This window comes from Arabidopsis thaliana, chromosome 4 (genome assembly GCF_000001735.4).
Source record: "Arabidopsis thaliana chromosome 4, partial sequence".
Lineage (NCBI taxonomy): Eukaryota > Viridiplantae > Streptophyta > Magnoliopsida > Brassicales > Brassicaceae > Arabidopsis > Arabidopsis thaliana.
Window position 1 is genome coordinate 692,458 of NC_003075.7, and position 15,792 is coordinate 708,249.

Consider the following 15,792-nt stretch of genomic DNA (forward strand, 5'->3'; position numbering starts at 1 on the left):
TATTACTACTACTCGAAGACCCAACCGAATCCGATCCAAAAAACACGAAAAACCGAACCGGACCTGACCCAAAAAAACCAATCCGAATCTAAACCCGAAATTTTAAAATATTCCAACGCATCCTACACTTTTAAACCCGAAAACCGGAAATCCGAACCCAAAAAACCCGATCCGAACTTGAAGTCTTAAAATACCCAGACGGGTTTTAGATTTCTAAATCCGTAAAAACCCGAACCCAAAAAATCCAATCCGAATACCCAAACGCCCATGCCTAGAATTTATAAAACTATTACAGTTAAATCTAAATTTATCTTTTACTAATCGTGTGTGATCGGTTTTATACCAAATTAGAAAGGAAGTTAAGATTTAAAGTTACACTAGTGGCTAGAAATTAACCATGTGTTTGATTGCATGTGTGTGATAGATTTCCCTAGGCATGTAATCTAAAGTCTAAACTTCCTCCTCCAATTCCGACTTCGGACCTCCTTTTCTTACCACTTTCAAAATTTTCCAGATCTTGTTAGGAGCTTTATATTAGTATCTTGTTACAAGCTTTCTTTAATATTATCATCAAAAAGGCATAATTACAATGCCTTGACACCATCCATGGAGAATCAAACATCGTTATCCGAATCCTTAAAAAGCAATACGAATAAAGGTCCCATCGCGTACAACCCACGGGCCTCTCTCTATTTCAACCTCATTAATCGTCTTCTCCATCACCATGCATCATCATCATTAGGTCTAATATCATGCGTCCACAATACAAAGACGTGAACGATAAATTAGACTCGACGGCCAAGCACAAAACCAACAGCCATGGCGGTCGTTATGATAATCCTTACGTCCACATTACTAGTCCCACATCAGCTTCTGATAAGAGTAAGTCTAAAAAATGATTGTTCGTGTCTTAATTATGCTTATGATAAATCTTGATTGATATATGATACATGTAGGGTCGAAGGATAAGGTTCTTGAGGTGTTGAATCGCTGTGGGAAGAAAGTAGAGGACGCTACTCGCAAAGCGGAAGCATTAGTCGGAGGTTTAAAAGACCACCGTACGTGAGAGTTTATATTTTACACATGTTGTCTTCTTAATCGATCCCTAAAACATTTTTTTACATATGGTCTATGCATGAAACCGGGCATGAACAGTGAAGTTTAGTCCTAGCATAAGTGATGCAGCAATGGCTAGGCTTTCTCAAGGCACTAAGATGATCGTTGAAGGAGGACCAGAGAGAGTGTTTCAACGAGAGTTTGGTGTTTTAGCTGTAGAGAAACTTTTAGATTCGTTTGTTTGCTACATATCGACTACTTCGGGACCAGTGACCGGAGTGATATACATTTCCAACAGAAGAATCGCTTTTTGTAGCGACTATGCCATTCGTCTTCCTTCTTCTGCCGGTGGAAACGGTGTTGCGGCATATTACAAGGTTAGACCATGAGTTTCAAACAATATTTTTTGTAATAGAAGTTTGGTTCATACTTAAAAAAAAAGATCTAAGTTGGTATTGGTAACAAGAATTGAATTGTTCTTTGTGAAATAGCTGTTTTCATTTTGTAAAATAAGAAAATAATAATTTGGTTTCTAAAGATTAGTGACTATATAATATATTGAGCAATAATAAAATTTATATGTGATATTGTATTATAATGTTGTATATTGATAGGTGGTGATGGAGTGGGAGAAGATAAGTAGCATTAGTTCATCAACGAACGTGTTGAAGCCAAGTGAGAGATACGTGCATATGGTGACACGAGATGGGTTTGAGTTTTGGTTCATGGGCTTTGTCTCCTACATCGATGCTTTCAATTGTCTCAACAAAGCTCTCCTCAATTCCCGTTGTAATCATGCCATGTAATCAAATTCTAATTTTCTTATCAAAACTACGAAGACTATTTTGATCAGATCTCATAAAATATCAAAAAAAAAAATTACAAGTTTACCACCAAAATTATTTATCTGATTCATAACTTTGACCAACCAAAAAAATACAAAATTGGGATAACTGAGTTACACAGGTAACTTATTGATGCTTGTTAAATTGTCATTGCGATTTCGTAACAAAGGGTCCAACTCCAATCCCATAAAAAATTACGAACGATGTGTAATGACTAATGACGCAACGTGGCAATCATGTATACCTTCAACGGCCTAGAATTCTGTAGATTGCATCAATCAACGGCTAAGATCTTCTTTTGGCTCTTAACAAAGTCATTGGCTGATTCAGTTTCCCAAGAAATGTCTCTGTCATTGTGCAGTAGATAAGCCACTCTCTCTCTCTTTCTCTCTTTTTGCTATTATAAAGAAAAAGATTCATTCTCCCACCATTGAGGTTTAACTTATACAAACAGATCTTTTTGAAATTGGATTCATCTAAGAAGCAGACTCTGTTTTCATGGCTGTTTACAATACCAAACTCTGTTTGGCCTCTGTTTTCTTGCTCTTAGGGCTTCTCTTGGCTTTTGACTTGAAGGTAACTTACATAATCATCATCTTACTTAGTTTCTCTTAAGTTTGATTTGTGTAAAGAGTTACGAAGTTTGGTACTGTGTTTTAGTTTAGATCCAATATTGATCAAGTTCGTTCATAAAAAACTATACTTTAATAGAAAGACAAAGAAAGATCCAAACTTTGTTGACTAAAGTCTTCTGGGTTTTGTCTTAATCAGGGTATAGAAGCAGAAAGTCTTACCAAACAGAAACTGGACTCGAAGATACTTCAGGTTTGAATCTTGTTTAACTTAGTTCGTAATTTGTTCTGTTCTTCTGATTTCTTGCACTAATCAAGATTTTGATTTTTCATTAGGATGAGATTGTGAAGAAAGTCAACGAAAACCCAAACGCTGGATGGAAAGCTGCTATAAATGATCGATTTTCAAACGCCACTGTAAAAACCTTTAAATCTCTATATGAGCAACAACAATCTAATGATGATGATTAATCATTTTGTTCTTAAAAACTTGTGTGTATGTTACAGGTTGCAGAGTTTAAGCGTCTTCTCGGTGTTAAACCAACACCAAAGAAGCATTTCTTAGGTGTTCCTATTGTGAGCCATGATCCATCTTTGAAGCTACCTAAAGCTTTTGATGCTAGAACTGCTTGGCCACAGTGCACTAGTATTGGAAACATCTTAGGTTTGGTTTTATGCTTTTAGCTTTTTCCTCACAATTTTAGTGTTCAATTGCATTTCGTTATTAACTCTTGGTTTTTGTGTGTGTGTGTTGACTGCTCTATGAACAGATCAGGTAAATTATCAATCTTTTGTGTATCTTGTAACTTTTAGATTTGTCTAGAGGAATAAATGGTTTTATGAGATTTTGTGGTTTTGGTTTAGGGACATTGTGGTTCTTGCTGGGCATTTGGTGCTGTTGAATCACTATCAGATAGATTCTGTATCCAATTTGGCATGGTAATAATACTAATATTCAATTGAATTACCAACTTAAGACTAATAATCCAAAGCCTAATCTAGTTTTTTTTTTTCTTCTCAATTCAGAACATTTCTTTATCAGTAAATGATCTCCTAGCTTGTTGTGGATTCCGTTGTGGTGATGGTTGTGACGGTGGCTATCCAATTGCTGCTTGGCAATACTTTTCGTATAGCGGTGTTGTCACAGAAGAGGTAAAGATCATTGTCTCACTAGGAACACTCAAAATTTGGTTATGGTTTTAAATTAGAGCATTTTGGTGATGTTTTTATTGGTCTATTAGTGTGATCCATACTTTGATAATACCGGATGCTCTCACCCGGGTTGCGAACCGGCATATCCTACACCGAAATGTTCGAGGAAATGCGTTAGCGACAACAAACTATGGAGCGAGTCGAAGCATTACAGTGTTAGTACATACACTGTGAAATCTAATCCACAAGATATCATGGCAGAGGTTTATAAGAATGGACCTGTTGAAGTCTCTTTTACCGTTTATGAGGTAATAAAACTTAAATCCTAAGATTGTTTTTGAATAGAAGTTAAAGAAAGATGTATCATTAATGGTTTGCTTTGGTTAGGATTTTGCTCATTACAAATCTGGAGTCTATAAGCACATAACAGGTTCTAACATTGGAGGTCATGCTGTTAAACTTATTGGTTGGGGAACTAGCAGTGAAGGAGAAGATTATTGGGTAATGTTATACATTTTCGTGAGATTTTTTTATCGAGAATTCGAAATTAACCGAAATTTATAACGTTCTTGGTTTGTATTTTCTCTTGTGTTTAGTTGATGGCAAATCAATGGAACAGAGGCTGGGGTGATGTAAGTTTTTATTAGTACTAAATTACGAATAGTTCTAGATTTAGTTTTGTTTTCATATGAATGTTGTTGACATGTATGAAATTTGCAGGATGGTTATTTCATGATAAGGAGAGGAACTAATGAATGTGGAATTGAAGATGAACCAGTAGCTGGTTTGCCTTCAAGCAAGAATGTGTTTAGGGTTGATACCGGTTCGAATGATCTTCCGGTTGCATCGGTTTAAGATCAAAGATGGAAATGTTGCATCGGTTTAATATCAAAGATGAAAAGTTGTTTGTAAGATATATATGTTATGGTTGTTGTTTCCAGTAAAAGATTCCGGTGACTAGAAATTGTTTTCTGGTTGGCTGTGAAAATGTTATACAAATAAACACTTCAACTTAAGCAATATAATATCATTTCTACTTTTTAACTTGGTTGCGTATATTCGTCTTTTGATCACCCGATTAGTGACATAAAACGATGAGTTGTTTTAATCACAAATAGATTAATAGTTCATCTATGTTTTATCATTTTTTTGATTGATTTGTAGCGTAAATGAAGAACTTAAACTTAAAATTCTTAATTTTTAGTAAGTGGATTACACGATTTGGAACTTATAATCAAGTGGTAATTAAGCATCATTAAATTAAATAGTTGACACAGTTGTACTTTTTTTTTCGGTATAGATTTATTATTTATTACAAATTATGAGAACTGTTATATAATCGATTTTATCACGGATAATTCATTCCGATCCTTATTAGATCCACAATTGATGACACCTCCTTCTCCTTCTCAATGCGCTTGATGGACACCTTCAATATCTTCTTTGCGTGAAATCCTGGTGAATTGAACGGCTATATTTGTATGTCGTTGTAGACTAAGTTGATAGATTATCTATTAATTTTGGGTTGCCTGAATTTTCAACCCTATACTAGTTGGAATCTCAACTTTCCACCCTAAACTTTTAGTCATTTGAAAAACCACCATAAAAAACTTTAATCTCGATAAAACTACACGTACTTTCGGATTTGTTGTTAAAACTATGTCTCCAATTGAACCGACCAGTTAACCGATAATTATACACCCGGTTTGAATTACCCAAAATTTAACCGAACCTAATTCGATTTTGACTCTATTTTAACCCAATTTTGACCCAAAAAATATATTCTCTAGAAGAAGAATACTATTTATTTATTTACATTTAATTTTGATAAAAATACTAAATTAATTAATTTTACCAAAATTCTTTTATAATAAAAATATATACCGCAAAATAATATAACAAAATAGACAACAAATTCTTTTTATAAATACAATGGTGTTATTTATATAAATGTATTTGGTATATACTCTAAATTTAATAATTCAAAGGTCTTTTTCTTTCTTAAAACACATAATCATATATATATATATATATATATATAAAAAGAAAACTCATCTTGAATATATAAAAAGAAAACTGAATCTATAAAGAAAAATTGATTTATAAATACCATAATATATACTTTGATTGTGGTGTTTACGGATATATTTATATAAAAATAAATTTGGCATATTTTTTGAATTTCATTATGTATATAAAGTTCAAAGGTCATATATTATGATTGCAAGAAAAATGAATATTTTGTTTTAAAAAACGACATAGCTTTAAGTTTATAAAAAAATAGAAATGATTGCCAAAAGGAAAATGTATATGTTTGTATATTATCAAAATTTTATAACAAAATGTAGGCTCAAAATATAATGTGGGGTATATTTTGTCATATTAAATTTTGTTAAAATTAAGTTATAATTTAATATTTTTAATTGTTTATCACAAATAAAAATTAATAAAAATACTTTTACTTCTTAAGAAGACAATTTATTTACATTTTTTGGGTCAAAATTGCTAAAATAGAATCAAAATCGGATTAATTTTGGTTAAATTCTGGGTAAGTCAAACCGGATGAAAAATTATCGGTTAACTGGTCGGTTTAATTGGAGGCGTAGTTTTAAGAACAAATCCGAAAGTATGTGTAGTTTTATCGAGATTAAAGTTTTTTATGATGGTTTTTTAAGTGGCTAAAAGTTTAGGGTGAAAAGTTGAGATTCCAACTAGTATAGGGCTGAAAATTCAGTCAACCCGTTAATTTTATACGTACTTTGTTTCTTATACATAATATATCTGTAAGCTTATACGTACTGTACCATGGTACTTTAATTTTTCTCTTTTTGGTAAAGCACTTATATTTTTCTATTTCCCTATAGTGTAGTTAAAACAGTATAATTCGATTGTCAATCATTTTATTTATTTGAAAATACGGAATTTATCATTGAAAAATAGAGAGTGGTTGGTCCATGTGTGAGTTTATCAAATGGAATCAGCGCATCATCCATGTGATAAGTACGTGGACTTACCATTAGATATGCCATGATATTAGGGTATCTATAATTTATATTACATGACTGCTAAATTGATAATGTTACGTAAACGTACTTATGTATTATAACGTTTGACTTCGACCATCTTTGAAATTTCAAGGTTATATAGTAGGTTGAAGAGCCAAATAGTTATGTTTATAATATTGATTATCAGTCTGTGTCTGGAATATGGATATCAAGCAATCTAAATAAACTTAAAGAAGTTCATTAACCTTCATGGAGGAACTACAAAGAGATTTTGATATTTTGTTCGGTTGAAGTAGAATTTAGAAGTCAGTCCTATACTTAGTCAACTATAAACTGTAAAACAGTTAACTTCAAATACCAAATACTCATAGATAATCTAGTTATCATCAGCGTAAGTTGGCAACTTGCAACGTACCACGGAATTTACGTAAATGGAGGAGCACTTATCAGTTGATTTCGTACGTTGTTTTTTTAAGATAAATCGTACGTTGAATTTTCAACAAAAGCTCATTGATAATATGATATTCGAATTCTACATTCATTGCCAATTATTAAGACAACTTGCCATTTGGTTATACATCTATGTAATAACTCGTATACCAAAGAACTATTTTATGTAATGATAATACTAGCTATTCTCACGAGACGCGTTATAAGTTGTACTTAAAAACAATTGCATGTAATATATCACACAATTACATGTAATATATCACACAATTACATGTTGAGTTTTATTAAAAATGTTTTATTTAACATGATGCAAAACTTAGGTTTATGTACTGCGGGACGACTGTTTCTACACTTGATATTTATCCAAGTTTTCTATTTTTAACCGATAGTTTTATCGAAGACAAGAAAACTATTTGGGTTGGTTAAAGTGGTTGGAAATAGTTTTTCTTTATTCAAAAAAAAAAATGGTTTTTAATGTTGCTACACTAGTCTTAGGGTCTGAATGATGATTGTCGTTTTGCGGTGCGGGAGAAGTGCAGTGCAGTTCAAATAGTAACGAAAATACATAGATACATATGTATATGTAGAGATCTTGATACTGTTACAGCACTGTTGCGGTGCGGTTTTGGGTGCGGTCTATGTCACCATTCATAGCCTTCTTCATTTTGTTATGTACAATTAACGCCAATTTACCTGTAATTAAACCACTCATTGGCTAAAAAACTATATATATATATAACTTGGTTGACAAGAGAAATAATATAAAACTTGGGATAGTGAGAAAAAGTTATAATATTTGAAAGAAACTAAACACAACTACCTATAAGTCACATGCACTTATAGGATTAACTTAATTATCATATGCCTGAAAACTCCGTATTTTTCGCACTTCTTACAATCATTGAATCAATCATCACCAAATCATATTATTATTTTCAACGTTTTCCGCTAATTCCAAGTCATATCTAACTAATTTATGCATATATCTTAATCCAAACAAGCTCTTTGAGTTCTACTATAAATAGCTGCTAAAGCCTAAGTCTTATGCATCCAACAATCTTCAACTTCTTCTCTAATCAAAAGTTAAAACACCTAAGAAATTGAAAGAAAACAAAATGACGAAGATTTTCTCTCTATTGGTCGCAATGATCTTCTCCACAATGTTCTTCATGAAGATCAGCTCAGTTTCTGCTGGTTGGTTGCAAGCTCATGCGACCTTTTATGGCGGAAGTGATGCCTCTGGTACAATGGGTAAGTCTCATAAACTAGACATGAACATTTGGTTTTACCCTAATGAGAGCTTTAAAAAATAATGTTCCTTCTTCAACAAGAAACCTTCTCATAGCTTTCTTCTTCAGGTGGAGCTTGTGGTTATGGAAACCTATACACAGACGGCTACAAGACAAACACCGCGGCGTTAAGCACGGCCCTGTTCAACGACGGCAAGTCATGCGGTGGATGTTACCAAATCTTGTGTGATGCAACCAAAGTACCACAATGGTGTCTTAAAGGCAAATCAATCACTATCACAGCTACAAACTTCTGTCCACCGAACTTTGCTCAGGCAAGCGACAATGGAGGTTGGTGCAACCCACCGAGACCTCATTTCGACATGGCTCAGCCTGCGTTTCTCACCATCGCTAAGTACAAAGCTGGAATCGTCCCCATTCTTTACAAAAAAGTTGGATGTAGAAGAAGCGGAGGGATGAGATTTACAATAAACGGTAGAAACTATTTCGAGCTTGTTCTCATCTCAAACGTAGCAGGAGGGGGTGAGATCTCTAAAGTTTGGATCAAAGGATCTAAGAGCAACAAATGGGAGACAATGTCAAGAAATTGGGGAGCTAATTATCAGAGTAATACTTACCTTAATGGTCAATCTCTATCTTTCAAAGTTCAACTTAGTGATGGAAGTATCAAAGCAGCTCTCAACGTTGTTCCTTCGAATTGGCGGTTTGGTCAGAGCTTCAAGAGCAACGTTAACTTCTAATATCAATAACGGGTTTAGTCCACTTTTGTATCTTTGTATTTACTTGCATTGGGTGTTTTTTTGCTTCCTCTGTTGCATCATCATCGTCTGCGATAAGCTGCTTGTTTTATAGCCTTATTATAGTCTTGCTTCCAGAGAGTTTATAATCTGGAGAAGACTCAAGCAGTGATGATTGTATTTGTACATTTAAGGAAGATGTTTACTATTATATATAAAGGATGTCTCAAACAACTTACTTTTAAGGTCTTCCCTAATATCGCCTCAACATTCATTCTCAACTTTCTCTGCAGTCTAAAGATTTTACATCCTTGCGAATATAATTCTGATTTGAACTGTGGCTTAAACTTAAACATAGCATATGACTCTGTTTTGGAAACAGAACACTCTGTTTTTAAGTAACAAAACTGGTACTTACAATTTTCTCTTTGGCTTTGCTTCTTCTACAAATCAACCATTGATTATAGTTGATCTTCTGAAACATCTTAAACTCACTCTTAAGTTAAACTGAACTCAATTCCATGGTACCAATTAATGATAATTTACAGGAAACAATTCTGAAGAAAACCCTAGTATTTTAATTAACTAAACCCTAGAATATCATAGTATTATAGGCAATACATAAACGTCGCTTAACAAAACTCTTATATCTTTCCCATTAAATATAAATTCATTTGTCCTTGTTTTTTTGTATCTTTTGGCTTTGAGAAAAGTTGTATACATAAACTCTGGAATCATACCGTTAGCTCTCAAAATGTATACAAGATGAGTTTTGTTTTGTTCTTATGAAAGCAAAATAAAGTTATAAAGTCACTTTCGTCTGAAATTAGGATAAATGCTAGACCTTAAACCAATTTAAAATAGTTGGGATAAATATAAATTCTCGTAATTATCTGATGTTATATATAATCAGAAACAACTTGAGATTTGTTTTTTTTTGTATCCTAGTTGGATTGGGATTGGGATATGTTGTGTATAAATAAAGGATATTTGGACTCCTTTCTCTTCATCATTCAGATTTAGAGACAAAGACATAATATGGACTTGCTACCCTACGATACCGACATACCGTGCTTTCCAAGAAAGACAACTGATGCATCGTAGGCAATCATGTAATCCAGATGTCCTTTTGGTATCCGTAGCTGATGAATCTTATCTTCTTAAAAGAGTGCATCAAGCTATGAGAACGTTGGTACTCCTTGGGAAGACACCTTGTACAAAGTTTGCCAGAGTAGCTGTGACGGCCTGATATGCCTCTACAATACCTATGCTTGGAATATTGTTGTTAATCCCACCACTCGATGGCATCGAGAATTCCCTCTTTCTACCTTTCAACGACTCGATCGTTATGAACACCAGGTCGGTTCAGTATCATGGGCTAAGCTTGGATTCGGTAAAGACAAAATCAATGGCACATACAAGCCAGTTTGGTTATATAATTCTGCTGAATTAGGCGGCCTTAACGATGACGACGAGGACTACGACGACATTAGTATTATTTGTCAAGGCAACAACAACACTAGTACTTTTTGTCAAGTTTTTGATTTTACCACCAAGGCTTGGAGGTTTGTTGTCCCGGCGTCCCCCTACCGGATACTTCCTTACCAAGATCCTGTATATGTAGATGGGTCACTTCATTGGCTCACCACCAATGTTTTGTCTTTCGATCTTCATACCGAAACTTTCCAAGTCGTGTCTAAAGCTCCCTTTCTCCACCACCACGACTACTCTAGTAGAGAGTTGATCATGTGCAACCTTGATGATCGTTTGTGCGTATCAGAAAAAATGTGGCCCAACCAAGTGATATGGTCGTTGGATTCAGATCACAAGACATGGAAGGAAATATATTCCATAGATCTCAATATAACTTCTTCTTTGTTTGGGAGTAATGGATTCGCACTCAGACCACTAGCAGTTTTTGACAAAGACAAGTTATTGTTTTGTGAACCTGAATACGGGGATCAATTGCTAACACATGATCCCAAAACAAAATCTTATGAATTTGATTACAGATTTTTTTCCCCTACTACTGCACTCCCTCTTTGTTATTTCCAGAGTTTAATCTCTATTTTGTAATGCTTTTTAGTTTTCCAAAACATTGTAATTTCAAAGTTTTAATAATCTCAATTGGTTCACCTCCTACTAATTCTGCATGCTAGAGTTTAATTGTTTACGTAAATTTCATCTTACTTATATATATGGTGTTGTTTCTCCTACTATTTAATTGATCCATTTTTCTATTTTATTTTTTCTGATACATTTGGATTCCACAATATATTCTATTGTGTTCGCTTTGCTCTCATCTTAGCAAAAACATATATCATCTTGCGTGCGTGGAGTAGAGCTGATGGTTCAAATTGATTGTTTCTTTTGTTAGTTTAATATCGCCAAAATAAAAGCATTTAAAAGGCCCAAAAGAAACAGAGTAACTCTGCATCCTTGCGAATATATTTCTGATTTGAACTGTGGCTTAAACTTAAACATAGTACTATGTTCTCGACCATGAAAAAACATATGACTCTGTTTTGGAAACAGAGCACTCTTTAAGTAACAAAACTGGTACTTACAATTTTCTCTTCGGCTTTGCTTCTTCTACAAATCAACCTTTGATTATAATTGATCTTCTGAAACATCTTAAACTCACCCTGAACTTAAACTGAACTCAATTCCATGGTACCAATTAATGATAATTTACAGGAAACACTTCTGAAGAAAACCCTAGTATTATAATTTACTAAACCTGCATTTTTCATAAGCTTCCCTTGTTCATCCAAAGTAGGCATCATCTTCATTCTTAGTTCACTTGTTTTATTGCGTATTTTGCACTTAATGTTCGTTTATCGTGTATGTTACCTGATACTAGGTCGGAACAATCACATAGTAACTAACAAAACTTGGTATATTCAAAGCCTAAAGATTCAGAATATACAATTGATAACAACGTGTATGTAGAACCAATTACATAAGCTTTTCAAATACACAAAAAAAAAACTATATAGGCTTATCTTGTATCTATATTAACACTACCTCAGCTTGGCTTAAAGAAAAAAAACTCAAAGATCATGAATAACACCTTCAATAACTTTCTGTGCTGCATCTCGGATACTCATCAGATTAGTTCTTATCTCTTTGCACAATCTTCCTTCGACTAGCCGCACCGGTAACCACATCTTCGGTTTTACATCCACCGTGTATGCAAGCGTCGTCCGAAAATCTTTAAACTGTAAATCCAAAGCCTCCCCATGAATCCCTTTGTCGAGCTGTGTCACAAAACAAACGCAGAATAAGAATAGCAAAGGTATAGATGCATAAGAGGACTTTCATATGATACTTACTTGTTCGATGGACCATTTGCCTTCAAACAACTGAAAATCTCCTTCAACCATCTTAAAATCAATCTCACGTCTCCTCCCATGTGGCAGAACCTCAAGCTCTTTCTCGTAACAATCTAGAACAGCTTTGGCATTGAACTTAAGTCCCAATGCTAAGTTCTGCTGTCCCATCTATTCAAACAACCACAAAACCATCACAACAAAGAAACCACTCTAAGTTTTGAACCACTCTTAAGTTTTCACTAGAAAAGATTCACAATTAGTATCAAAGTTTCGAAATTTGAATCTAACCAAAGCTTTTCAACAGCAATGAAGTAATGAACTTAAGTCCCAATGCTAAGTTCTGCTGTCCCATCAATTCAAACAACACAACAAAGATACCACTCTAAGTTTTCAGTTTTCACTAGAAAAGATTCACAATTAGTATCAAAGTTTCCAAATTTGAATCAAACCAAAGCTTTTCAACAGTAATGAAGTAAGAGCCATGCACTAAAGTTGGAGATGATCACAATTTTTACCTGGAAAAGACGAACACGATTGCCTTCTTTCTCAACCAATTCGCTAACAACAAGACCTGGAATGAAATCAGATAGCTTCTCGTAATCAGTCAATACGCTCCAAACGGAATCGAGACTCGCTTCCATTCCAATCTTCGAACGAATTCGACGCGAGCTCTTCTCGAGCTTCTTCAACTCTATAAGAACACCATCGTCTCCTACTACCAATTCCTCTGTTTTCCCATCTGTCAAACAATAATCATCTTCATCATCAGTTTCAGTTTCAGTTTCATCCTCGTTCGAATTGAATCGCGGAGAACTGTCGCCAAATCGGCAGGTGAAACATCTACGAGAAGAAGCTAGCAGTGTCGAGGAAGGCGAAAAAGAGGTTATCAGGCGATATTTTTTAGTCGGAGAGTGTGAATTCGTTAGGCCGGAAGTGGTGGCTAACGCGGCGGCGCGTGGGTGGTGAAAGGCGGAAGAGAAGTCTAATAAGATCGGAGAAGATTGCATTGTTTCTTCTAGATCTGGAAAGCGGTCTAAAAGCAGGCTTGCTTTGAGCTATAGGCTTTCTATTTGGGCCTTATATTTTCTTAAAGTCAAAATGGGCCCATTTAAAATATATAAATTATGGATTTAATTAAATATATTCATAATTAAAAACTTTTCAAAATGTTTTCTATCTACAATATTATTCTTTTTTACGTCGAAACCAAAATATTTTTTTTTCCTAGATTGGAAACATTTAAAAGTTTTGTTTGTGCTGTGTATTTATAGATATTTTTTAAAGGTATTTTTTTTTTTTTTTTTTTTTGTTAAAGTAAAGGTATTTTTATACATTTTCGGTCTACAATTTAGAATAAATTTCTCTTCTTTTTCGGATGTAACTTTATATATTATAAGTTTATAATTCTTAAATTAAAATAAAAAAAAAACTTTTTTAAAAGTTTTTAATATAATGAAAATACCCCCAAAAGAAAATTAAAATATGACGTATTAATTGAATCTTCCACTATAAATTATGTAAATTTAAAATGCCAATATTATTCACCCACTTAAAGTTATTAACTATATATCTTTCACTAAATTGTCATTGACTCTCTATTTGCATTATGAAAATAAAAGACAAAAAAAAAACTAAAATTATAGATCCAAATGAACTTTTGAGGAAACTTATTGGCAATGTTTTAGGTTGATGATCTTTAAACAATAACGGATTTGAATTAACTTGTGCTAATGATCTTCAAGAGGAAATCTTCAACAATATCACTAAAGGACTTGTGATTTTCACCTAAACAGAAGTCTTATACTTATAGTTTATAAATCAAATATAATATGATCGATATAGTCAAACCGATCTAATCTAGAAAGCAAATAAAACTTCTAAGAGATGGAATATAAACCAGGTGGATCAAAATCTTAAGTATGTTTTTGGATCTCAGGATCTTAGAGAGGTTAGCAAAAGCTTAACAAATGATGTAAAACGGATTAAAAGTATAAACCGTTAAAACTTAAAAGAGAGAGATTGAGAGTTACTATACCTTCAAGGGTTTGAATTTCTTGAGCTCTAATGGACATTTTTCTCTTCGTCTTTTTTTTTGTCAAAGCTCTCAGATGTTTTTGAAGATCTCAAGACTAAATACAATTTGGTTTATATGTATAGACAAAATGATGACCACCTGTAGTTTAATGCCAACTAATCACTGTGTTATAGTTTTTAATTAATCCAATATACTATATTGCCTACCATCCTGACAATTCTGAGTGGCTTGACCAATTTTATATTCGAAATGGTTTAATAACAATATTTGTTCGTACCCTAAGATTGGAGTAATATCACCGAAAGTTAAAATAAAGTCCTCTTTTACGTTAAGAAAATTAGTTAGAGAAGATTAATAGTTTCAAAGATGATTTTCATATTTACTTAGGGGTCTCAATTTTGTTTGTTCGTATTATATAATTTCTTTCTCGTGTTACCTTTTATGAGTGGAGATGCATTGTACTTAAGCATATTTTTATTTTTTTTGGCGGCCATTGTATATAAATTTAAATAATGAACGCTTATACATATTACAACATTGGTAGTAGCAGCATAAAATTCAATTATTGTTGGTTTTCTACTGTTAATGTAAAGCAGCCAATTATATAGTTTTTTGGTTTGACTTTCACTTTATCTGAGAAAACAAAACTGTATCGTTATTTTTGGATTTCACATGACGGATCCGATAATTTTCAACTTAGACATGAAGATTTGCTAGTCTCATGAATCTCATTATTTACAACCATTAGTCTCTCTTATTTAAGTTCGGTCTCTCTCTAAATGTTTGAGTTAGACCAGCCAAAGATTGGTGATACTGTATTACTAATACATACATATCTTTAAAATATTTTTTGGTGATTAACATCATAAATTGTTAGTATTGGAGGTGTTAGTATATGTCTTCTGAAGCTTCAATTTGGTTGAGGTGTTATAGGATTGTTTCATAGTGTTCTGAAGATGTTAGTATGACTTTTGGAGGATAAGAAGTTGCTTTGTCCATGCTACTGATTGGGGATGTTGGTAGAAAACAGCATTGCCTGCCGCCTTTAGCTCATGTTGCATCGCTCCTTCTTAGGTTGGGGCTCACGTTGAAGGGATTTTCGCTTCGCTTTATAATCATTTTAAAGTTTCTTTTTCTTTTATAGCTCTTGTTTCTTGCCATGTTTTGCTTAGAGGAATTTTTTTATCGCGTTCATTTCATAGCTTTGTCTAAAGCTTCACGGCTTAAAGATGTAGTGATGATCTAATTCTCGATTGTCTATGCTTCCATATTTTTTACCTTTTCGGCATGGGACAATGTATCTAGGATCTTACTGATGTCGTTTCCTAAACCTTATTAACATTACATTCTTATCA

General features: G+C 33.5%; 5 protein-coding genes across 10 annotated transcripts; 4 read left to right on the top strand and 1 right to left on the bottom strand.

Moving 5' to 3' along the window:
- Nucleotides 1-395: 395 nt before the first annotated feature.
- On the top strand, nt 396-1,924 carry AT4G01600 (GRAM domain family protein). Of its 3 annotated transcripts, none has more exons than NM_116391.4 (4): nt 396-882; nt 957-1,058; nt 1,156-1,433; nt 1,671-1,924. In NM_116391.4, exons 1-4 carry the CDS (start codon nt 753-755, stop codon nt 1,860-1,862), a joined length of 702 nt encoding a protein of 233 aa, NP_192070.1. In that variant the 5' UTR covers nt 396-752; the 3' UTR covers nt 1,863-1,924. The 3 variants fall into 3 exon arrangements, with proteins under 3 accessions (NP_192070.1, NP_001031570.1, NP_001329260.1); NM_001036493.1 differs by having other exon boundaries at nt 751-882; nt 957-1,043; nt 1,671-1,877; NM_001340332.1 differs by lacking the exon at nt 396-882 and having other exon boundaries at nt 893-1,058.
- A 200-nt stretch (nt 1,925-2,124) lies between these two features.
- Nucleotides 2,125-4,749, top strand: AT4G01610 (Cysteine proteinases superfamily protein). Of its 2 annotated transcripts, NM_116392.4 has the most exons (11): nt 2,125-2,477; nt 2,673-2,726; nt 2,810-2,890; nt 2,981-3,137; nt 3,244-3,248; nt 3,338-3,412; nt 3,500-3,625; nt 3,715-3,933; nt 4,013-4,126; nt 4,222-4,257; nt 4,346-4,749. In NM_116392.4, the coding sequence occupies exons 1-11, from the start codon at nt 2,400-2,402 to the stop codon at nt 4,478-4,480; spliced, it is 1,080 nt and encodes a 359-aa protein (NP_567215.1). In that variant the 5' UTR covers nt 2,125-2,399; the 3' UTR covers nt 4,481-4,749. The 2 variants fall into 2 exon arrangements, with proteins under 2 accessions (NP_567215.1, NP_849281.1); NM_178950.2 differs by lacking the exon at nt 3,244-3,248 and having other exon boundaries at nt 2,238-2,477; nt 2,981-3,142.
- A 3,359-nt stretch (nt 4,750-8,108) lies between these two features.
- EXPA17 (expansin A17) lies at nt 8,109-9,312 on the top strand. Its single transcript, NM_116393.2, has 2 exons — nt 8,109-8,331; nt 8,439-9,312. The coding sequence occupies exons 1-2, from the start codon at nt 8,196-8,198 to the stop codon at nt 9,068-9,070; spliced, it is 768 nt and encodes a 255-aa protein (NP_192072.1). The 5' UTR covers nt 8,109-8,195; the 3' UTR covers nt 9,071-9,312.
- A 793-nt stretch (nt 9,313-10,105) lies between these two features.
- AT4G01640 (F-box associated ubiquitination effector family protein) lies at nt 10,106-11,143 on the top strand (the record flags this gene model as incomplete). The annotated part of the gene is made up of 2 exons (NM_116394.1): nt 10,106-10,167; nt 10,303-11,143. 2 exons carry the CDS (start codon nt 10,106-10,108, stop codon nt 11,141-11,143), a joined length of 903 nt encoding a protein of 300 aa, NP_192073.1.
- Nucleotides 11,144-11,919: 776 nt separating this feature from the next.
- Nucleotides 11,920-14,588, bottom strand: AT4G01650 (Polyketide cyclase / dehydrase and lipid transport protein). Of its 3 annotated transcripts, NM_178951.2 has the most exons (4): nt 14,438-14,588; nt 12,918-13,141; nt 12,403-12,570; nt 11,950-12,327 (listed from the first exon to the last, which is right to left on the bottom strand). In NM_178951.2, exons 1-4 carry the CDS (start codon nt 14,472-14,474, stop codon nt 12,121-12,123), a joined length of 636 nt encoding a protein of 211 aa, NP_849282.1. In that variant the 5' UTR covers nt 14,475-14,588; the 3' UTR covers nt 11,950-12,120. The 3 variants fall into 3 exon arrangements, with proteins under 3 accessions (NP_192074.1, NP_849282.1, NP_001328327.1); NM_116395.2 differs by lacking the exon at nt 14,438-14,588 and having other exon boundaries at nt 11,920-12,327; nt 12,918-13,620; NM_001340333.1 differs by lacking the exon at nt 14,438-14,588 and having other exon boundaries at nt 11,964-12,570; nt 12,918-13,416.
- Nucleotides 14,589-15,792: the final 1,204 nt, after the last annotated feature.

Coding starts and splice junctions, on each gene's coding strand:
- AT4G01600 (NM_116391.4), top strand. CDS start 753: ATGCGTCCACAATACAAAGACGTGAACGATAAATTAGACTCGACGGCC. Junction 883..956: donor CACATCAGCTTCTGATAAGA/GTAAGTCTAAAA, acceptor TGATACATGTAG/GGTCGAAGGATAAGGTTCTT. Junction 1,434..1,670: donor GTGTTGCGGCATATTACAAG/GTTAGACCATGA, acceptor GTATATTGATAG/GTGGTGATGGAGTGGGAGAA.
- AT4G01610 (NM_116392.4), top strand. CDS start 2,400: ATGGCTGTTTACAATACCAAACTCTGTTTGGCCTCTGTTTTCTTGCTC. Junction 2,727..2,809: donor TGGACTCGAAGATACTTCAG/GTTTGAATCTTG, acceptor ATTTTTCATTAG/GATGAGATTGTGAAGAAAGT. Junction 3,626..3,714: donor GCGGTGTTGTCACAGAAGAG/GTAAAGATCATT, acceptor TTGGTCTATTAG/TGTGATCCATACTTTGATAA.
- EXPA17 (NM_116393.2), top strand. CDS start 8,196: ATGACGAAGATTTTCTCTCTATTGGTCGCAATGATCTTCTCCACAATG. Junction 8,332..8,438: donor TGATGCCTCTGGTACAATGG/GTAAGTCTCATA, acceptor TTTCTTCTTCAG/GTGGAGCTTGTGGTTATGGA.
- AT4G01650 (NM_116395.2), bottom strand. CDS start 13,409: ATGCAATCTTCTCCGATCTTATTAGACTTCTCTTCCGCCTTTCACCAC. Junction 12,571..12,917: donor ATCGTGTTCGTCTTTTCCAG/GTAAAAATTGTG, acceptor TTGTTTGAATAG/ATGGGACAGCAGAACTTAGC. Junction 12,328..12,402: donor GCAAATGGTCCATCGAACAA/GTAAGTATCATA, acceptor TTTGTGACACAG/CTCGACAAAGGGATTCATGG.